General features: G+C 39.3%; 1 protein-coding gene and 1 long non-coding RNA gene across 4 annotated transcripts in view; one reads left to right on the forward strand and one right to left on the reverse strand.

The window, feature by feature from the left end:
* The window catches only part of LRRC3B (leucine rich repeat containing 3B), a 91,427-nt gene extending 79,138 nt beyond the window's left edge, over positions 1-12,289 (forward strand). For all 3 annotated transcript variants that reach the window (XM_032268016.1, XM_032268024.1, XM_032268030.1), the window contains exon 2: positions 11,027-12,289. In XM_032268016.1, the coding sequence (XP_032123907.1) occupies positions 11,187-11,966 (780 nt within the window). In that variant the 5' untranslated portion in view covers positions 11,027-11,186 and the 3' untranslated portion in view covers positions 11,967-12,289. The remainder of the gene's footprint in view (positions 1-11,026) is intronic.
* LOC116542872 lies at positions 513-17,003 on the reverse strand. The gene is made up of 2 exons (XR_004265395.1): positions 16,959-17,003; positions 513-595 (listed from the first exon to the last, which is right to left on the reverse strand). It is a non-coding gene; the product is annotated as an uncharacterized LOC116542872 (long non-coding RNA).
* Between the last annotated feature and the right edge of the window lie 36 nt (positions 17,004-17,039).

Here is a 17,039-nt window from a genome sequence, read left to right on the forward strand (position 1 = left end):
TCTCATTGGTTTAGAAGAACATCTTTATTCCTGCCTTCATTTCATTGTTTATCCAGTCGATATTCAGGAGCCAGTTGTTCAGTTTCCATGAAGTTGTGCATTCTGAGTTAGTTTCTTAATTCTGAGTTCTAATTTGATTGTACTGTGGTCTGAGAGACTGTTTGTTATGATTTCCGTTATTTTGCATTTGCTGAGGGGTGATTTACTTCCAATTATGTGGTCAATTTTAGATTAGGTGCTATGCGGTGCTGAGAAGAGTGTATATTCTGTGGATTTGGGGTAGAGAGTTCTGTAGATGTGTATTAGGTCCGCTTGGTCCAGATCTGAGTTCAAGTCCTGGATAGCCTTGTTAGTTTTCTGTCTCGTTGATCTAATATTGACAGTGGAGTGTTAAAGTTTCCCACTATTATTGTGTGGGAGTCTAAGTGTCTTTTTAGGTCATTAAGAACTTGCTTTATGTACCTGGGTGCGTATATATTTAGGATTGTTAGCTCTTCTTGATCCATTGATCCTTTTACCATTATGTAATGCCCTGCTTTGTCTCTTTTGATCTTTGTTGGTTTACAGTCCATTTCATCAGAGCCTAGGATTGCAACTCCATCCCTTTATTTTGAGCATATATGTGTCCTTGCATGTGAGATGGGTTTCCTGAATACAGCACACTGATGGGTCTTGACTTTTTATCCAAGGAAAATAATTAATTTTTAAACCTAATCATCTTTGAATGGTCATTGACAGTTTCTGAAGCACATTTCACATATATTTTGCCTCCTTGTAACTCTGAGACCAATATGGTGGATATTACTGATGACAGTCCTAGGGCAACTAAGGGATGAAAGTAGTGTTTTGCTACATTCCTGAAATTCATTTCTTGGGAAGCAGAGGCTTGAATCCAGTTTGAGGCTTCATTTTGGATCTCAATCCTGTGTTTTTCCCACCAACTCAGTGAATATTATCACAGCATCTTGTGTAAGAAGGATAATGCAGGGTTAAGCAGGATATATTTTTTTAAAAAATCATGACACTCATCCTACTCAGAAGTACAACTGAATTCAGCCTAAGTAAGGGCTCTCTAAAGGTAGCTTTCAAGATTTCCTGGACTCTGATGAATCTTGGGGAGCCTACATTTATGTAAATTAGATGTTAAAAGTTTGCAAAGCTCTCACGTTGTAAATGTCATAAGCACTTGCTGTGAAATAATAGTAGAGAAACAGAAAGAAACTAAGATGGATAGATTCCCACTCAGTCTCGCTATAAACTTGCAGCATGTTGCATAATAAATATGGATGTTAGCAGAGATACGGTGGTATCCTTATTGTGCTCAGTATCCACAGAGGAATAATTGCTGGGTTCATAAAAAATGTGTTTTAAAAATTTGTTTGTTTTTCCAGTGGATGAATTGGTAGGAAGAACTTTTAAATCCACTCTGAAGATCTATAAGCATTAGAGCTTGTAGGAAGGAGTTAATGTATTCAGAAGAGTCAATTCTTTCCCAATACATTGAGGGTTTGCTTGAAGATTTATCTTGTGAAATAGGTTTCAAAAGAGGAAAAGCAGTGCCTCAAGGATTTCATGTAATTTCGATAAAAGTTTTCTATCAGAGTAGCCTTAAGAAATTCTAACAGGAGAAGGGGTTTTCTCCCTCTTTGATTTTCCTAAATTTGGCAGGAAGAGGTCAACAGAGGGCTGGTTAGGCATTTGAAACTCAGCATTTGTGTTTACAGACATTCATATCTAAAAGAGATATAGAAACCAACACATGTTAAATGAGACCTGTTCTGGGGAATATCTGAAATGTAGGTTTTTTCCTTCTGCTAACCAGCTGTGTGACTTTGAGGAGACTTCATTTTATGAGTTTCTCTACTGCATTAACATAGAGATAATAATGTCCGCTATGTGTATTTGATAGAGCTGTTGAGAAATAATCAGATGAGAGCATGCCCATGAACTTCCCACAAGCATCTAAAGGAGTTCACAAATGTAAGGCAGATGTACAATTTTAGAGTTTTTGACTTGGAAGTATACTTCCCTCAATTTAAAAAGAATCTTGGTCCTTGTTTCCTATCTTAGTGGAATAAGTTTGGAAAGAAAAAATTATGGTTTAGCTGTAACACGGTGTATGGTGCCATGTTTGATCACACATACTCTGGAAGCCAAAGGACTTAAGTTCTTGCCTTTTTCATTTAGCACTTGTTACCATAAATGGTTTATGTAACCTTATTAAGTCTCAATTTGTTCATCTGCACAAGGGTTACAATTACTACCTTTTAGGAGTTTTGTGAGGATTGTGTGAGGTGATCCATGTGTAACCAGCATAAAATGAAACTTTACATCTTGCCTCTACTGTTCCTTTAATTTCTATCCTCTTGATCATTGTCTTCTACCCCCTGAATGCAAACATTAGTCAGCCCCATAATTTTGTGCTTACTCCTAGATAATAGATTGTCCTAACATTATTTTAAGTCACAAACTCAGTTAATTTAAACCAAAATAAAAATTAAACATGATCATTTAAATGTCTAGTTTAAGAGATTAACCAAAACCCTGAATTTCATTTAGTATTTAACTATTCTCCCCTTCCCTTTGTTTCAGGCTCAAAGGGAAACAGGGTTTAGTGGGTGGCTTGATTTCTCTTCTCTGCCTTCCATTCCACCCCGCCCCCAGGTGAGCATAACTGGGTGGCAGCTGCTCAGGAGGTAGAATGAGTAGGATGAGAGGATTCAGGCCTCTCTCCTGAGGCTGTCATGCGCTTCCCTCTTGTGGCTCTCCTGAGTTTGATAGTGGATTCATTTTAGATGGCCACTTGCTCAAAATCTAAGCATCCTACAGCTTTGTGTTGCTGGAGTCCCTCTGCCCTATGAAGGAATCCTATGGGACAGTGAAATAAGATTCCAGATGCTCTCTCCTTGGGAATCTCTTTCCCCCTAGTGATTATATCTGATCTATAGGAAATAGTTTCCCATCCCTTATTGACAAACTTGGTATGTAGGCTCATCCCAACATCGAAATATCATCCAACTGCATCTCCAAACAACAGGTTAGCCTGTTGCAGTTGTTTTTTTCCAAGACACTCTGCCTCCTAACTCCAGGGGTCATATAATAAACTTTCTCCTCTCTTTGGGGTGGCCTTTTTACCCTCAAAGTGGGCAAGGATATGTTGACTTACAGAGTATGTGTCAGCCAAGCTTTATATGGTATCTTAACCCCTTAATTCCAAAAAAGTTTATATGGTAAATTTTTAATTCTACATTCATTTAACCAGCAACCTTGTCAGAATTTCAATTTTACCATCCTGGTAGATGAGTTTATCACTTAATATATACCTGATACATAATAAAAGCCAAGCAAATGATAGCTATGTGTAACGAAATGAGAAAGGCTTATAATCCCTTTCAATAAATATTGAATGCTTACCATGGGCAATGTGAGAATATGAAATGGTTAAGACACTGACCCTATCTGTTGGAACCTCATGGTCTAGCAGTAGATAATGTAAAGTGATGTCTTTAATTTAAAGTAGAAAATACTAAATAATATAGTAGAGGCTAGGATATTAGAGAAGGGAGAATTTGGAGATTGCAAAAGTTCTTTGCCTTAAATAGTTCTGGATCTACTACAAGATTATTCTCCTTTTAAATGAAAAGATTCTCTGCTCCTCATGCATCTGTCTGCCTTGTCGGTTCATATCCTTGACTAAATTATCACAGCTGTTGTTATTAATGGGCCACCTAAATGACTCATGGGCCAGATCTTTATAATTGGATTTTAAATCAGGAAAGCTATTCTACATTGTAGAGATCTTCAGTTGGATTGGTTTGTGATAAATCTTATATTTGTGGAATGAAGTGCCATTCATCATCCGTTTTCTCCTTATTGAGCTTTTTGTTGAGTTCATGTTTCTGTGTCTGTGTAAGAAAACTTGGTGGGAGACATAACTGTAAAAGGAGATCGTTATGAACCATCGGGTGTCATCAGGGCTTTTTAGACCCGCAGGGTGACATGGTTAAGAGTGTTACTTTAACCTGACATTAGAAGAATGGAAGCAGAGAGAGACTGGACACCAGCAATTCAGGAAGGAGGCCTTTGCTGTTTCAGAACAGGATGTTGGAGATTTGAATTAGAAAAGAGGGCATGGGAATGCAAAGCAAGGGACTGGTAGAATTGAGAATGAAAATAAAAACTTTTCAAGACATCGGGAGGGAAGAAAGAGTGGTCTACAGTGGAGGCGGGAGTCACTGGGTAAAGCTGAGAATAAAATTATGATTTTACCTTTAGGTATGCAAAGTTTGAGGCCCTGATGAACTCTTTCTGTAGCAGACAGTTGAGAATGTAAAGGTAGAACTAAAATCCATGGTGGAACTCAGTGCTAAAGAGGTGAACGAAAAGATGTTATCTCCAAGCATGAGCCCAAAGAGCAGCAGTGGAAAAATTACCTACGCAATTTATTCATGTGAATTAGCCAGGTCCCAGCTCTCTTTCCCTAATTATTTTGTAACAAATACACAGGAATTACATGTATTGATGGCTTATGCAACCCATAGTTGTTATATAGATAACCTAATTATATAAATAAATCATATCTAAGCTCTATGATAGACAATAAGACTAATTATGGAAATATTGCATTAAAGATATCTAGTACTAACAATTTAGGTTTTGTGAAAATAAAAACCACCCAAAGGAGAATAAGCAAATGCTATTTCTTCAAAGCTTTCTGTAGCAAAGGAGGCAACCACCGTCTTTTGCATTTGGCAGAGAGACTCAAAGGCTGGCAGAGGAGTGTAAAAGCTAGTGGGGGAAAAGGAGGCTTCAGGTATGTTCTAATTGAACGATGTTGACATGGGGAAGCTGGTGGTGGGCTAACCAGAAGGAGAGAAGCCTATGTAATTGGTTAAGGGTGCATATTTAGTGTTCTTTGGTTGGTCCTAAGTTGGAAGCAGGGTCAAAAATTAGGAAAATTATCAGTTAATAATCAGTTCGTGGCTGATTTGAGCTGTTTGCTACGAGACTGTGGTTTGGTTTTCTAGTCTGGTTGCTGCAGATGATGGGTCAGAGATCTATTTTTGTATATGGCGTGGCCACTGTCCGTTTGTATATTCATTCTCTCATCATGTAACATGTACTGCTTTTAATAATTCATTGTTCTTTCATTTGCCTTTGCCCTCTTGGCCACCATTGTTCAACTCTTTCATGCACTGAATAGTTGCTTTCTGAGGCATTAAATTTGAGTTCATTCTCTGGCTAATCCCTAGTCCCTTTGTATTACCTTTTAAATATTTATTATAAAATAAAATATACTTTTATACTGTAAGAAATTAAAACTATACAAAAGGATATAAAATGAAAAGGCAATTCCTCTTCTTTCCCTGGCAGCCCCTCAGTTCCACTATGCACTTGGAGTTAACCATTACTAATGGTTTCTGATATACCCTTTTGGAGGTGATATATGCGTATGTAAACACATTAATTACGTATTTATATTTGCATATTTATCTTTTGAAAATCTACACAAATGTGATTATAAGTATTTGGGTTTTTTTTTTTAACTGCTTTTCAGTGTAATCTTTGGACAGACATCTTTGTATCAGCACAAGCTTATTCTTCCATTTTAAATCTGTGATAGATATTCCCAAACTGCCCATTTGACAAGAATGCACCAATTTATCTTCTTATCAAGTGTTTGAGAATGCTTTGTTCTTAACATGTTTATTGACACAATACTATTCCTAATTTAATCTACATAAGCAGTTTACCCTGATTTTACTGTCAGTGAGATCAAGACTCTTTTCTGCTTTTTTATTTTGTACTTTTTAGAGACAGGGCCTTGCTATGTTGCTCTGGCTGGACCCAAATAATCCTTGCATCTCAACCTCCTAAGTAGCAGGGACTGTAGGTGTGTATTGGTGCACCCAGCTTTCCTTTCCTTTTTTTTTTTTTTTTAATTGGAGTAGTTTATTATTCTTTTGTAAGGATTCTTTTTTGTCATTTGCTTTTTAACTTTTTGCCATAGAGAAATTTTAAATTTTAAATAATTAAATGTGTGAGGGTTTTCTTCCCCTGTTGATTTGAATTTTATGTTTTAAATTAAAAGCCCTTCCTGTTTTGCTATCTTTTTTCTTTTTAATCAAATTCTCCTGTTTGGTAATAGGGTTGCACAGAGTATAATTGGAAGAAACTGGTGTATCTGTTATTTCTTTGTGAATTGGTACCCTTAGTTCTCTCAGAAGGGTTAATAAGAGCTTTTTGGTGAGAATCTTTGAAAGAAATCAGCAACAAGACAGTTGTTAATCAGCCACTGAATGGACCGTGCTGTCATTGAATGAATACCCAGTTAAATGTACTGGTTTTTTTTTTGTTTTTTTTTTTGTTTTTTTTTTCTTCGGGAAACAGTATTTGATGGTTGCCACCCAATCCCAGAATTAGCTGTCGATGCTCAGAAACCTGGGTGGCAAGAAAATATGAGCAGGACCTGAGTCTGGGAATAAAATAGTTTTCCTTTGGGTCACAGTGCATACTTAAACACCACATCCAGAAATATTATGGCTTTCTGCTTGACCCAGACATAGTTAAAAGGAAGGAGTAGGTGGCGACGAGGTAGTCCAGAGAGTCGAGATTTTCAGAAGGGGCGTCAGGAGGGAGGAAAGCTGTTGTTTAACTTCGTCTATCCCTTTAACGGCTCTAATTCCTAATTGGAATGACAGACAGTGACTGCTGTTGCTGTTTTTGCTGTTACCTGTGTGACCCTAGGCCATTCTTTATGTTCTAACCACTCATTCTGAAGTTAGTAGGAAGGCATTCTTCTTGCCCAGTAGCATAGCTTGTTTGCCGCTTTGGGTTTGTGTGTAATTGTGATTCAAACAGAACAGGAAGGAGTTTTGGGTTTCCAAGCTTTTTAGCACTGTATTCTGCTGGGTAACCAATGTGTGAAGAATAGCCACCTCTTTTTTTTTCTGAGGCACCTATCCTCCTATCTTCCTTTTTTAATACCCACTGTTGACCTATCCAGTAACCTAAAGCAATGCCAAACCGATACTGCCTTTGGAAACTACAGAGCCAGTACTATGGAGTGGAGAGCAGCTCTTCCATCCCTCTGGTGAAGCTGACCTTGACTTGATACTTTTGGCTTTGTTGTCTGCACCCTGGACATCTGTCTCAGTCATGTGCACTGCTAAAGCAATAGAACTTTATTTCTTATGGTTCTGGAGCCTGGAAAGTTCAAGATCAAGGTGCCAGAAGATTTGGTTTCTGGTGAGGTACTGTTTTGTGGCTTATAGATGACTCTCTTCTCTGTTTCTTCACATGGAGGGATGAGAAAATTCTCTGGGGCCTATTTTATAAGGGCACTAACTCCATTCATGATGGCTCTCCTTTAATGACCTTATCATCACTTCTCAAAGGCCCCACCTCCAAATATCCTCACACTGGGGATTAGATTTAGGCATCAGAATATGTGAAAGACACACTTATTCAAACCATAGCAACATCCCAGTTCTCAGCTGTCTACATCCTGCATCTTTTGCCACTTGATTCTGGCTGGGGGTGATGGCTCTAGAGGCTGAGTCACTGAGGCTCTGAAATATAGTTAGTCCCAGAAGATTTTATTCTTTTTATCAAATATAAGATTTTAAAAAAAGAAATACTTAGTTCAAGCCCAATTTATTTGTAATCCCTAACAAGCATTACATCCAGTTCACGGGTAGAGCATTTGGGATATGATGGATTTCCTCTCAAGAAGGATTGCAATCTGATGTAGAGAACTCAATCTGTGTCCTAAACAAACACTTCTTTTTTTTTTTTGAGAAGGAGTTTCACTCTTGTTACCCAGGCTGGAGTGCAATGGCGCGATCTCGGCTCACCGCAACCTCCGCCTTCTGGGTTCAGGCAATTCTCCTGCCTCAGCCTCCTGAGTAGCTGGGATTACAGGAACGCGCCACCATGCCCAGCTAATTTTTTTGTATTTTTAGTAGAGACGGGGTTTCACCATGTTGACCAGGATGGTCTCGATTTCTTGACCTCGTGATCCACCCGCCTCAGCCTCCCAAAGTGCGGGGATTACAGGCTTGAGCCACCGCGCCCAGCCCCTAAACACTTCTTATATGTGACCATGACCATTGGACTGGACTGACCATTCTGGAGAAGCCCTGACTAAGTGTAGAGTTAGAGTTGAGAAAGCGTTCCGTTCTTTCCATCTCCTAGGGGCCTGAACTTACATGACTTTTCCAAAGTTCATTATGTTGCTATATAATACCAGTAGACATTTGATGAATCCATGTTTATAACATTTATAAAAATAATCACCACAGAGAGGAAAAAGCATAGCTAGACTCTTATTTGGTTGCCTTGTTCATATAACAAACATATTTATTTAGTTCTCGCTATATGCCAAGCACTATGCTGGGTGTTGGGAATGTATCCGAGAATAACAACAACACTGGCTAACCAGCATTGAACTTTTCTACAAATTTCACACTGTGCTAAGTGCTTTGCATGGATTACTTCATATAATCTTCAAATCAACCTTGTAATTAGGTGCTTTTATAATCTTTATACAAACGTTTAAAAAAATGAGGTTTAGAGTGTTGCTTAAGTTTCCCAAGAGCACCACTGCTAATAAGAATTAAAGCTGGGATACAGGCTGGGCACAGTGGCTCACACCTGTAATCCTATCACTTTGGGAGGCAGGTGGATCACTTAATGTCAGGAGCTCAAGACAAGCCTGGCCGACAGGATACAACCCTGTCTCTCCTAAAAATACAAAAATTTAGCTGGGCGTGGTGGCATAAACCTGTAGTCCCAGCTACCCTGGAGGCTAAGGTGGGAAAATTGCTGGAACCTGGGAGGCGGAGATTTGCAGTGAGCCAAGATCACGCCACTATTCTCCAGCCTGGGCAACAGAAAAACACTCCATCTCAGATAAAATAAACATAAATAAAGCTGAGCTACAAACTCAGTGTACTTTCTACTTTTTAATTGCTTACTGCAAGGGGCAGAAACAAGCCTCTGCTGAAAATTGTACTCTGAATAGAGAACACTCTGAAGAGAGAACACTTTTTGATGCTAAACTCCTTTAATGGATCCAAGAGATAGATGAAGTGTCCTCCAGAAAAGGCTTCTCATCTCTCGGCATGTTTTTAGGCTCGTTGCACATACTCAGCCTATGGTTGATGTGGCTTCCCTTTATTTTCGTCAATTACATTAATTCCTTCTATCCTGTGTTTTTCTCATGCCCTTTTCCTAGAATTCTTGACCTTGTCCTTCTACTCCTCTGTATTCTCTCTTCCCTTTCACACCTGTTTATTTTCTTTCTCATTTAGGTAATTCCTAGAGTCCTCAAGTGCCATGCAATACAGTTTTGAAGGGAAACATGAAAGGGTGGGCACTTTAATTGCCAATGAAATGATCTGTTGATGGAGGGCTGAGTAAGCCTAGGGGCCTCTCTTTAGCATTCTCTGGTCTGTAAGGGACTCCATGTCCCAAAAGCACATCCACTCCATTCTACTGTTGCTAATCTCATTTTTTCCGTGATTAACAACCCAGATCATTATGTTTTTAGCTCACATTAATCTTCTCTTCTCTTCTGTGAGTTTGGTAACATTTGGAGTCATTTCCCTCTGTATTTATCCATCTGGGATCTTCATAAAAGGGAAGTTTTCAGAAAGTCATTAGTTGCTCATGCAGAAAGTTGTTTGTTGCTCACTGCTGTAAGAGGAGTGAATGTTCTTGTTTTTCAGATCCTGGGAGGGAATCTTCTCAGTCAGGCATGGGTTCCCTTCAAAATGCAGAGGGACCCCTCATTTGAGCTCCATGGAGCCCTCAACTTGGAGCAGTATTCATAGCATAAAAGACTGGGCTGCCACATAACAGCATCAGAAATCTCAAAAAGCAATGGTTGCTCTACACTTATAGAGCAGATGTGATTGCAAGAGAGCTGTGTGGATAGTGGAAAGAGTTGTGATATTAATGAGTCAGAACAAAGACTTTGACTTGAGTCCTGTCTCAACATCTCCATCTGTTTGACCTTGGGCAAGTAACCTCATCTCTCTGGGATCCACTGGTCTCCTCTATGAATCGGTCCCAAAGATGTGTGCTTTCCTCTCTATATTAAAGGGTAATTTTGAGAGTTAACTTATATTCTTAACTTTGCTCTCTGCTGTTAAGTAAGCTTCATAACCTTGTTCATATCACGTAACTGCAATTTCTGTGGCCCCTGCCGACACTAACAGTATATATATGCAACATAGAGAGTGAAGTCTATTGGGGAAGTATTCAAAGCCATTGTTTCTTAATTCTCTTGTTACATAACAAGTCTTATATGTGCGTATCATATTTAAGCATTTATTGGGGAGGGGATAGGGTGCTTAGAGAGAGAGGATCCTTTGAAAATTCAGTTAAAATTATATTATGCCTGGAAGGCTGCTTTTAAGAGGTCACAAGAAGGCAACTATCCTGGAGGTTCTTGGTTGTCAGCCTCTAGCAATATTTTGTTGTGAAGGTTGGAAAGCATTTATTATTTTCTTAATTCAAGTAAGATGTTTCTTTAGAGACAATATTCCAAATTGGGCATCCATTCAAAAGCCATGACAGATATCCCTGTCTATGGTCATTAACCATGAAATATTGGTATTATTTCTCATTGCTGCCCAAGTGCAGGACTAAATTGCATTAATGCATCTGTTATCCCAGAAAGGGTGAGAGACATAAATAAATTTTATTTCTGGAGAATTAGAAAGGGTCCAGGATGTGGAAAGCAGCAGAGAAATAGGGAGTGTTTGTTCTCATTTCTATCCACTGAAAACCAGGCAACAGAATCCAGAAATACTTTCATTTACTGAGTTGTCTCCCCCAGTACCTGGGATTTGAACAGGGGACTCCTATTTCGCAGATAACTCCCAGTGGCCTTGATAGAAATTACCTGCATAACTAATGCCCCTGCCAACGTAGAATGTCAGGCACCTGAGAGCACCTTTAATTACAATGTACCTCCCTTTGCAAAGGAGCTAATTGCATCTGTTTCCCTTTCCTTTAGGTGCCCAATCAAGGACAGAAATAATGAAGAGACACATGTGTTAGCTGCAGCCTTTTGAACCACGCAAGAAGAAAACCAATAGTGTGGACAGGGCTGGAACCATTACCACGCTTGTTGGAGTAAATGAGGAATGGGCTCGTGATTATGCTGACATTCCAGCATGAATCTGGTAGACCTGTGGTTAACCCGTTCCCTCTCCATGTGTCTCCTCCTACAAAGTTTTGTTCTTATGATACTGTGCTTTCATTCTGCCAGTATGTGTCCCAAAGGCTGTCTTTGTTCTTCCTCTGGGGGTTTAAATGTCACCTGTAGCAATGCAAATCTCAAGGAAATACCTAGAGATCTTCCTCCTGAAACAGTCTTACTGTACCTGGACTCCAATCAGATCACATCTATTCCCAATGAAATTTTTAAGGACCTCCATCAATTGAGAGTTCTCAACCTGTCCAAAAATGGCATTGAGTTTATCGATGAGCATGCCTTCAAAGGAGTAGCTGAAACCTTGCAGACTCTGGACTTGTCCGACAATCGGATTCAAAGTGTGCACAAAAATGCCTTCAATAACCTGAAGGCCAGGGCCAGAATTGCCAACAACCCCTGGCACTGCGACTGTACGCTACAGCAAGTCCTGAGGAGCATGGCGTCCAATCATGAGACAGCCCACAACGTGATCTGTAAAACCTCCGTGTTGGATGAACATGCTGGCAGACCGTTCCTCAATGCTGCCAACGATGCTGACCTTTGTAACCTCCCTAAAAAAACAACCGATTATGCCATGCTGGTCACCATGTTTGGCTGGTTCACCATGGTGATCTCATATGTGGTATATTATGTGAGGCAAAATCAGGAGGATGCCCGGAGACACCTCGAATACTTGAAATCCCTGCCAAGCAGGCAAAAGAAAGCAGATGAACCTGATGACATTAGCACTGTGGTATAGTGTCCAAACTGACTGGCACTGAGAAAGAAAGTAGTTTGCGATTGCACTAGAAATAAGTGGTTTACTTCTCCCATCTGTTGTAAACATTTAAAACTTTGTATTTCAGTTTCTTTTGAACTATGCCACTGCTGAACTTTTAACAAGCACTACGACATAACAGATAATTTTAGTTTAGGTGATCCACCCCTTAATTGTACCCCCAGTGGTATATTTCTGAGTAAGCTACTATCTGAACATTAGTTAGATCCATCTCACTATTTAATAATGAAATTTATTTTTTTAATTTAAAACCAAATAAAAGCTTAACTTTGAACCATGGAAAACAGAGTGACTTATTGGTCAAGCAAACAGTATAGTCATTCTACTTGCTCTAAAGAAAAACAGACAACCTTTATGAACCCAAAAAACTATCACAATGAAGAAATGTGTTATTAAGCCCTACTGTACACTGGGGAGCCATAGCTGAATTATTGGCTGAGTTAAGTATCTGTCAGATTCTAAAATACTGAACGTTACTAGGAGGTTATACACAAGTGTGGTATGCTTTAGAGGCTTCAGTCAGGATGGCTTTTGGCATTTAATCTTCAAAAATAGATATAATTAGCTGTGGAATCCAAATACTTACTGTACCTTTGTACGATGCTGGATAAAACGGAAAAGAAAAAGACAGCACATAGCCTATCCTCAAGATTACTTTCTCATGGACTGAGGTGTGTGACAAATATACAAATAGCTATACTAAAGAGGAAGGTCCTCATAATCGTGTGGCATCAACCGGGTGCAAGCAACGTGAGAGGCATTTTTATGCTATTATTACGTCTTTCAACTCACAACAAGAGAAGAGTAACAACTGCTCTATTTACATGGGGGAAAACTTCAAGTAAGAGAGGTTCACGATTTGCCAGGTAGAAAGTATTAGAACTTAAATTTGAATAAGATCTTTCTGTCTCCAAAGGTCTTCACATTACGTTTCTACTGAGCTGGTTTATAGTTATAATTTTCATGTTTTAAAAACTCTACCTAGGTTAAGTACACAGTTCTATAAGTTTTGAAAAATATATATGCCTGAAAATCTGTCTTACAATCAAGATATTATGTCTTTGTCTTTGGTCAGGGATTGGAGGAAGCACCGTTGGAGCTTGGGAATAGGGAATTGTGTCAAAGTTATTGGTTTTAAGGTACCATTACAGACAATCCTTAAAACTTGAGTGGGATCTCCCAAGGTGATGATGCAGACAAGGAAGATAGAAGAAGCAGAGGGATTTAGTATAGGGAGGTGTTTGGGATGAAGGAGTCTATGCAAAGAATGGAGAAACAAGGCTGGAACTATATAGTAGAGACCTCAGTTCCAGACAAAGGCATAGTATAACTGATAGGATTTATGGGACACTTACTATGCACCCAGTACTTTCTTTGGAGTATCTTAATGAATCCTTACAAACTCCCCTATGAGACAGTAGCTTGTCAGTGAGGATCAGAGACACAAGAGCTAAGCAATTAATACAGTTTATAAGTATGGAAGGTATTGGAACCCACTCTGTCAACTCCAGAACCTATGAAACTTTTAACCACTGTGCTGCCTTATGCTCATCAGCTTTACTACCTAGAGTTGCTGTTTCCTCAGATCTCTAGTTTTGCAACCTCCTATGTGATGGTTTTATTTTTCAAATAGCACAAAAATAGCCCTTTGTGAGATTTTATGTAGGGAAGGTGGAACCTCTGCTATTTTGAGACAGCGTTCTCCAACCCAAGTTAGGGTACTCTGGGACTAATATCTCTGCTCTCAGAAAGCCCTAGGGTTCCTAGCTGCAGCAGTAGTCTCTTTAAAGCTTATTTATTGCAAGGGACAATCAGGGTCAGCTAATCCAGGACCTGCAGCTAGGCATGCAGAGCACTGTGGCCAGGCTCCACTCATGGTACACAAGCAGAGCCATGGGCTTTTCACACACCCCACCCCCTTTCAACTTGCTACAAGTGTTAGATATAGTCTAGAAGCCTGAGGTAACTCCTAGATGTAAAATGCAGGATATAGACCCAAGAACTCCTGCATCCCAGCAAGAAGGAAGCCAGACTGTCTGCTTTTACTAACTGAATTGAGAATTCATCTTTCCAGTGAAATTGAAGCTTTGCTGAAGAGTTATCGCCCCCTGGAGGACAATACTATAACATATTTCTGCAGGTACTCTGGAGAAAGATGCCCAACTGAACTGAAATACACATACTTTTCCTAAAGAGCAGGAAAATCACGGCTTTGCTAAGACAACCTTTTAAAAAGGTAAATTGTATTTATTTGAGTGTCTGAGTCGCATCCATTTTAGAAAAGCTTTCACAAATTAGATAATCCATTTTCAAGCTGCTTCTTCCAAAATAATCTTTATATCCTCACTAATGAGAGCTTATTTTCCCAATGGTCAATTGCATTATTCAGGTAAAAGTACTTGTAAAACAACAATCTCTGAAAGGTATTATAAATATTTTACAATATATTTACATCCTGTTCGGATGCAGGAAAGTTAAATTTCCACATATTTAGTATGAAATTCTCCATATACATAGAGCTGAGAGGTGTGTCATAGGTTAATAATTTCCCTGTCTGGATTCGATGTGTAGATTTTTAGTTAACAGTGCCTTAAGTACTTAAAAAAAAGAATCTTTAAGTTAGGTTGCCATGAATCATATACAAGCCATTGGAGGAGAAGATTAATTCTTTTGTTTGTTTATTATAAAATAAATACCAGGCTATGGCACCCATTTGTGATCAGAATTGAGAGGAAGTGCTTTTCCTGACAGCTTGTGGGAATGCTCTGTCCCCTAAGGCCAACAGTGTATATTGCCAATGAGTGAAAAGAACTGACTAAGACTCAAGTCTGCACAGAAAGAGGCCCAACATGCATGCTTCAGCTTTGATCCCAGCTTGACTCTTAATTTTTCAAACCCTTGGAGGTGGAGAGCTACCTAATTTGGGACTGTACGTTCCGTGAAATTAACTATCAACTCAATATCCATGGCGCATACTCTCTTACCTCTATCTTACCTTCTAAATATTTTTAATAACAGCTTCTTTTCTCAGTCTTCTTTTTTGGCATCTCTTTCTTAACCCCAACCTCTTAAATTCAGAACTACCTAGGAATTTTAGTTTAATATTTGACAATGTGCTTATCTTTGAAGCAAGGAAATCATAAAACATGCCAATCCAACTGGAACATTTTTAACAAAGTGATGAAAAGTTATGTAATGGAAGATTTAACTTTCAAGAACGCTTTGGCAAATTGTAATGCAATAATATACAAAATCTGCCAGGTACGCATTGTTCTTTCCTACATCCTTCTCTGATTCTCAACAATATTTCTTGTCCTGACATCAACAAACATAAGGCAGCCTCGGATGTGGGTAGGTTTTTCTTATTGGCTTAACACTTTCATTTCGTATAGTAAGTTCTCTATCTGGCAGAGGTAGGAAGTGGAAAATTCTGCTTAATTAAATGTCCCTGTTACTACAGCCAGGTGAACTCCTAGATTACCAGGGCTAGGAGAGTCTTAGGGATGAGCTAATCTGCTTATTTTACAGGTGTTGAAATTGAAACCCTTCCAGGCTTGCAGATTAGCACCCATGTCCTCACGTTCCCTATCCAGTGTCCCTTACAGGACACTACCTTCGTCTCTTGATAAATTGTTTCCCAATCAACAAAGAAACAATAACATAATGATATACACCATGAAAATGCCACTGGCCATCAGCAACTTTCTTTGAGGATTTGAAAGGCATGTAAGGCTCCCACATCGTCAGAGTCACAGTAAATAATATTTATGATTCCAAAAACCTTCTTGTTCTTTCAAGATAGGATGAGGGGATCAGTTACCTTTAAAAATAGCCCTCCAGATAACATGCTCCATGTTGAGCATGGCTTGGCTTCCCAATGGAGAAATGGGGAAAATAATCCTGGGGCAAGTTGCTGGAGAGGGAGAGTTGATACGCATTTATTTCCTTGAGTAACAACATAAACCACACATGACCGAGGACAGCCCTGCTTGGCAGGAGGAGAATGACTGTCCTTAAATGACGCCCTTCTCATTTCCCGAGCTCTTGTCAGCTTGGCTTCCCAAACTGGTATCACTCATCTGTCAAGTTGACTGGGTCTGACCCAGACAGAGCAAACCAGAGGCAATCTTGATTACCACACATTTGTAAATGCCCTGTCCAACTCATTCCGAAGTCCAAATAGGTGAATCGGAATTTGAAAAAAAAAGGAGGAAAAAAAAAAAAAAAAAAAAAAGAAAATCTGCATTTCTCACCCCACATTTGCCCACACTCATGATATGGATCATCCCAAATGACTGACTGGGCTACACAGACCCAGCCAGGGGTACTCCTCAAGATTCAACACTTTTTCACCCAACTTGGGGGAAATTATGCTGTAGAGGCCACAAGGGGAACATAGAGTCCCATGATTTCATTGGTGGATGACAGTAAAAAGGAAAGACAACAGTTTTATGGCTGTAATCTCTTCAATAGTAAAAGAACCAGAAGCTAGTGAGGATCACTTAAGAAGCATTCATGTGTGCATAAGTGAGTGAGTGTGTGAGCGTGTGTGTGTGTCTGCAAGCACATTGGGGTAACATGGAATTGGGTTCTGAAACCATTAGGAAAACAGACGTTGGAAACATTGAAAACAAAGTGTATCTGCCAAATTGGGCCTAGGAATGGCCTAAGTTTCAGGTTTCTGGGGAAATCACTAGATGTATTTTTAAGGCTGTCTCCAAGTTCAGTGCAAACATTTACACTTGTCACTCATTAGTGGCAACTGAGTTGATCAACTTCATAAGTTGTATTTCCTCTTTGGCTGCAAAATGTTCTGCATTTTGCTCACCATTTTTTGCTTTCTTTCCCTGTGGATGTGCAGGTGTCCAAATGCCACGAGTTCTCTGGATCTGACCTTAAAAGCTAGGCCTGAAATGAATATATTGTGGGTCTCTCTGGGGTTGGGATCAAAACCCCATGCTTTTTGTTTTATTCTTTTTAGTTTCTTACAAAGAAGAGTTTCTAACACAAAAGGCAATCTGAAATCTGGCTGTT

Source organism: Sapajus apella, unplaced genomic scaffold (genome assembly GCF_009761245.1).
Source record: "Sapajus apella isolate SASKATOON/1434 unplaced genomic scaffold, GSC_monkey_1.0 scaffold4, whole genome shotgun sequence".
Lineage (NCBI taxonomy): Eukaryota > Metazoa > Chordata > Mammalia > Primates > Cebidae > Sapajus > Sapajus apella.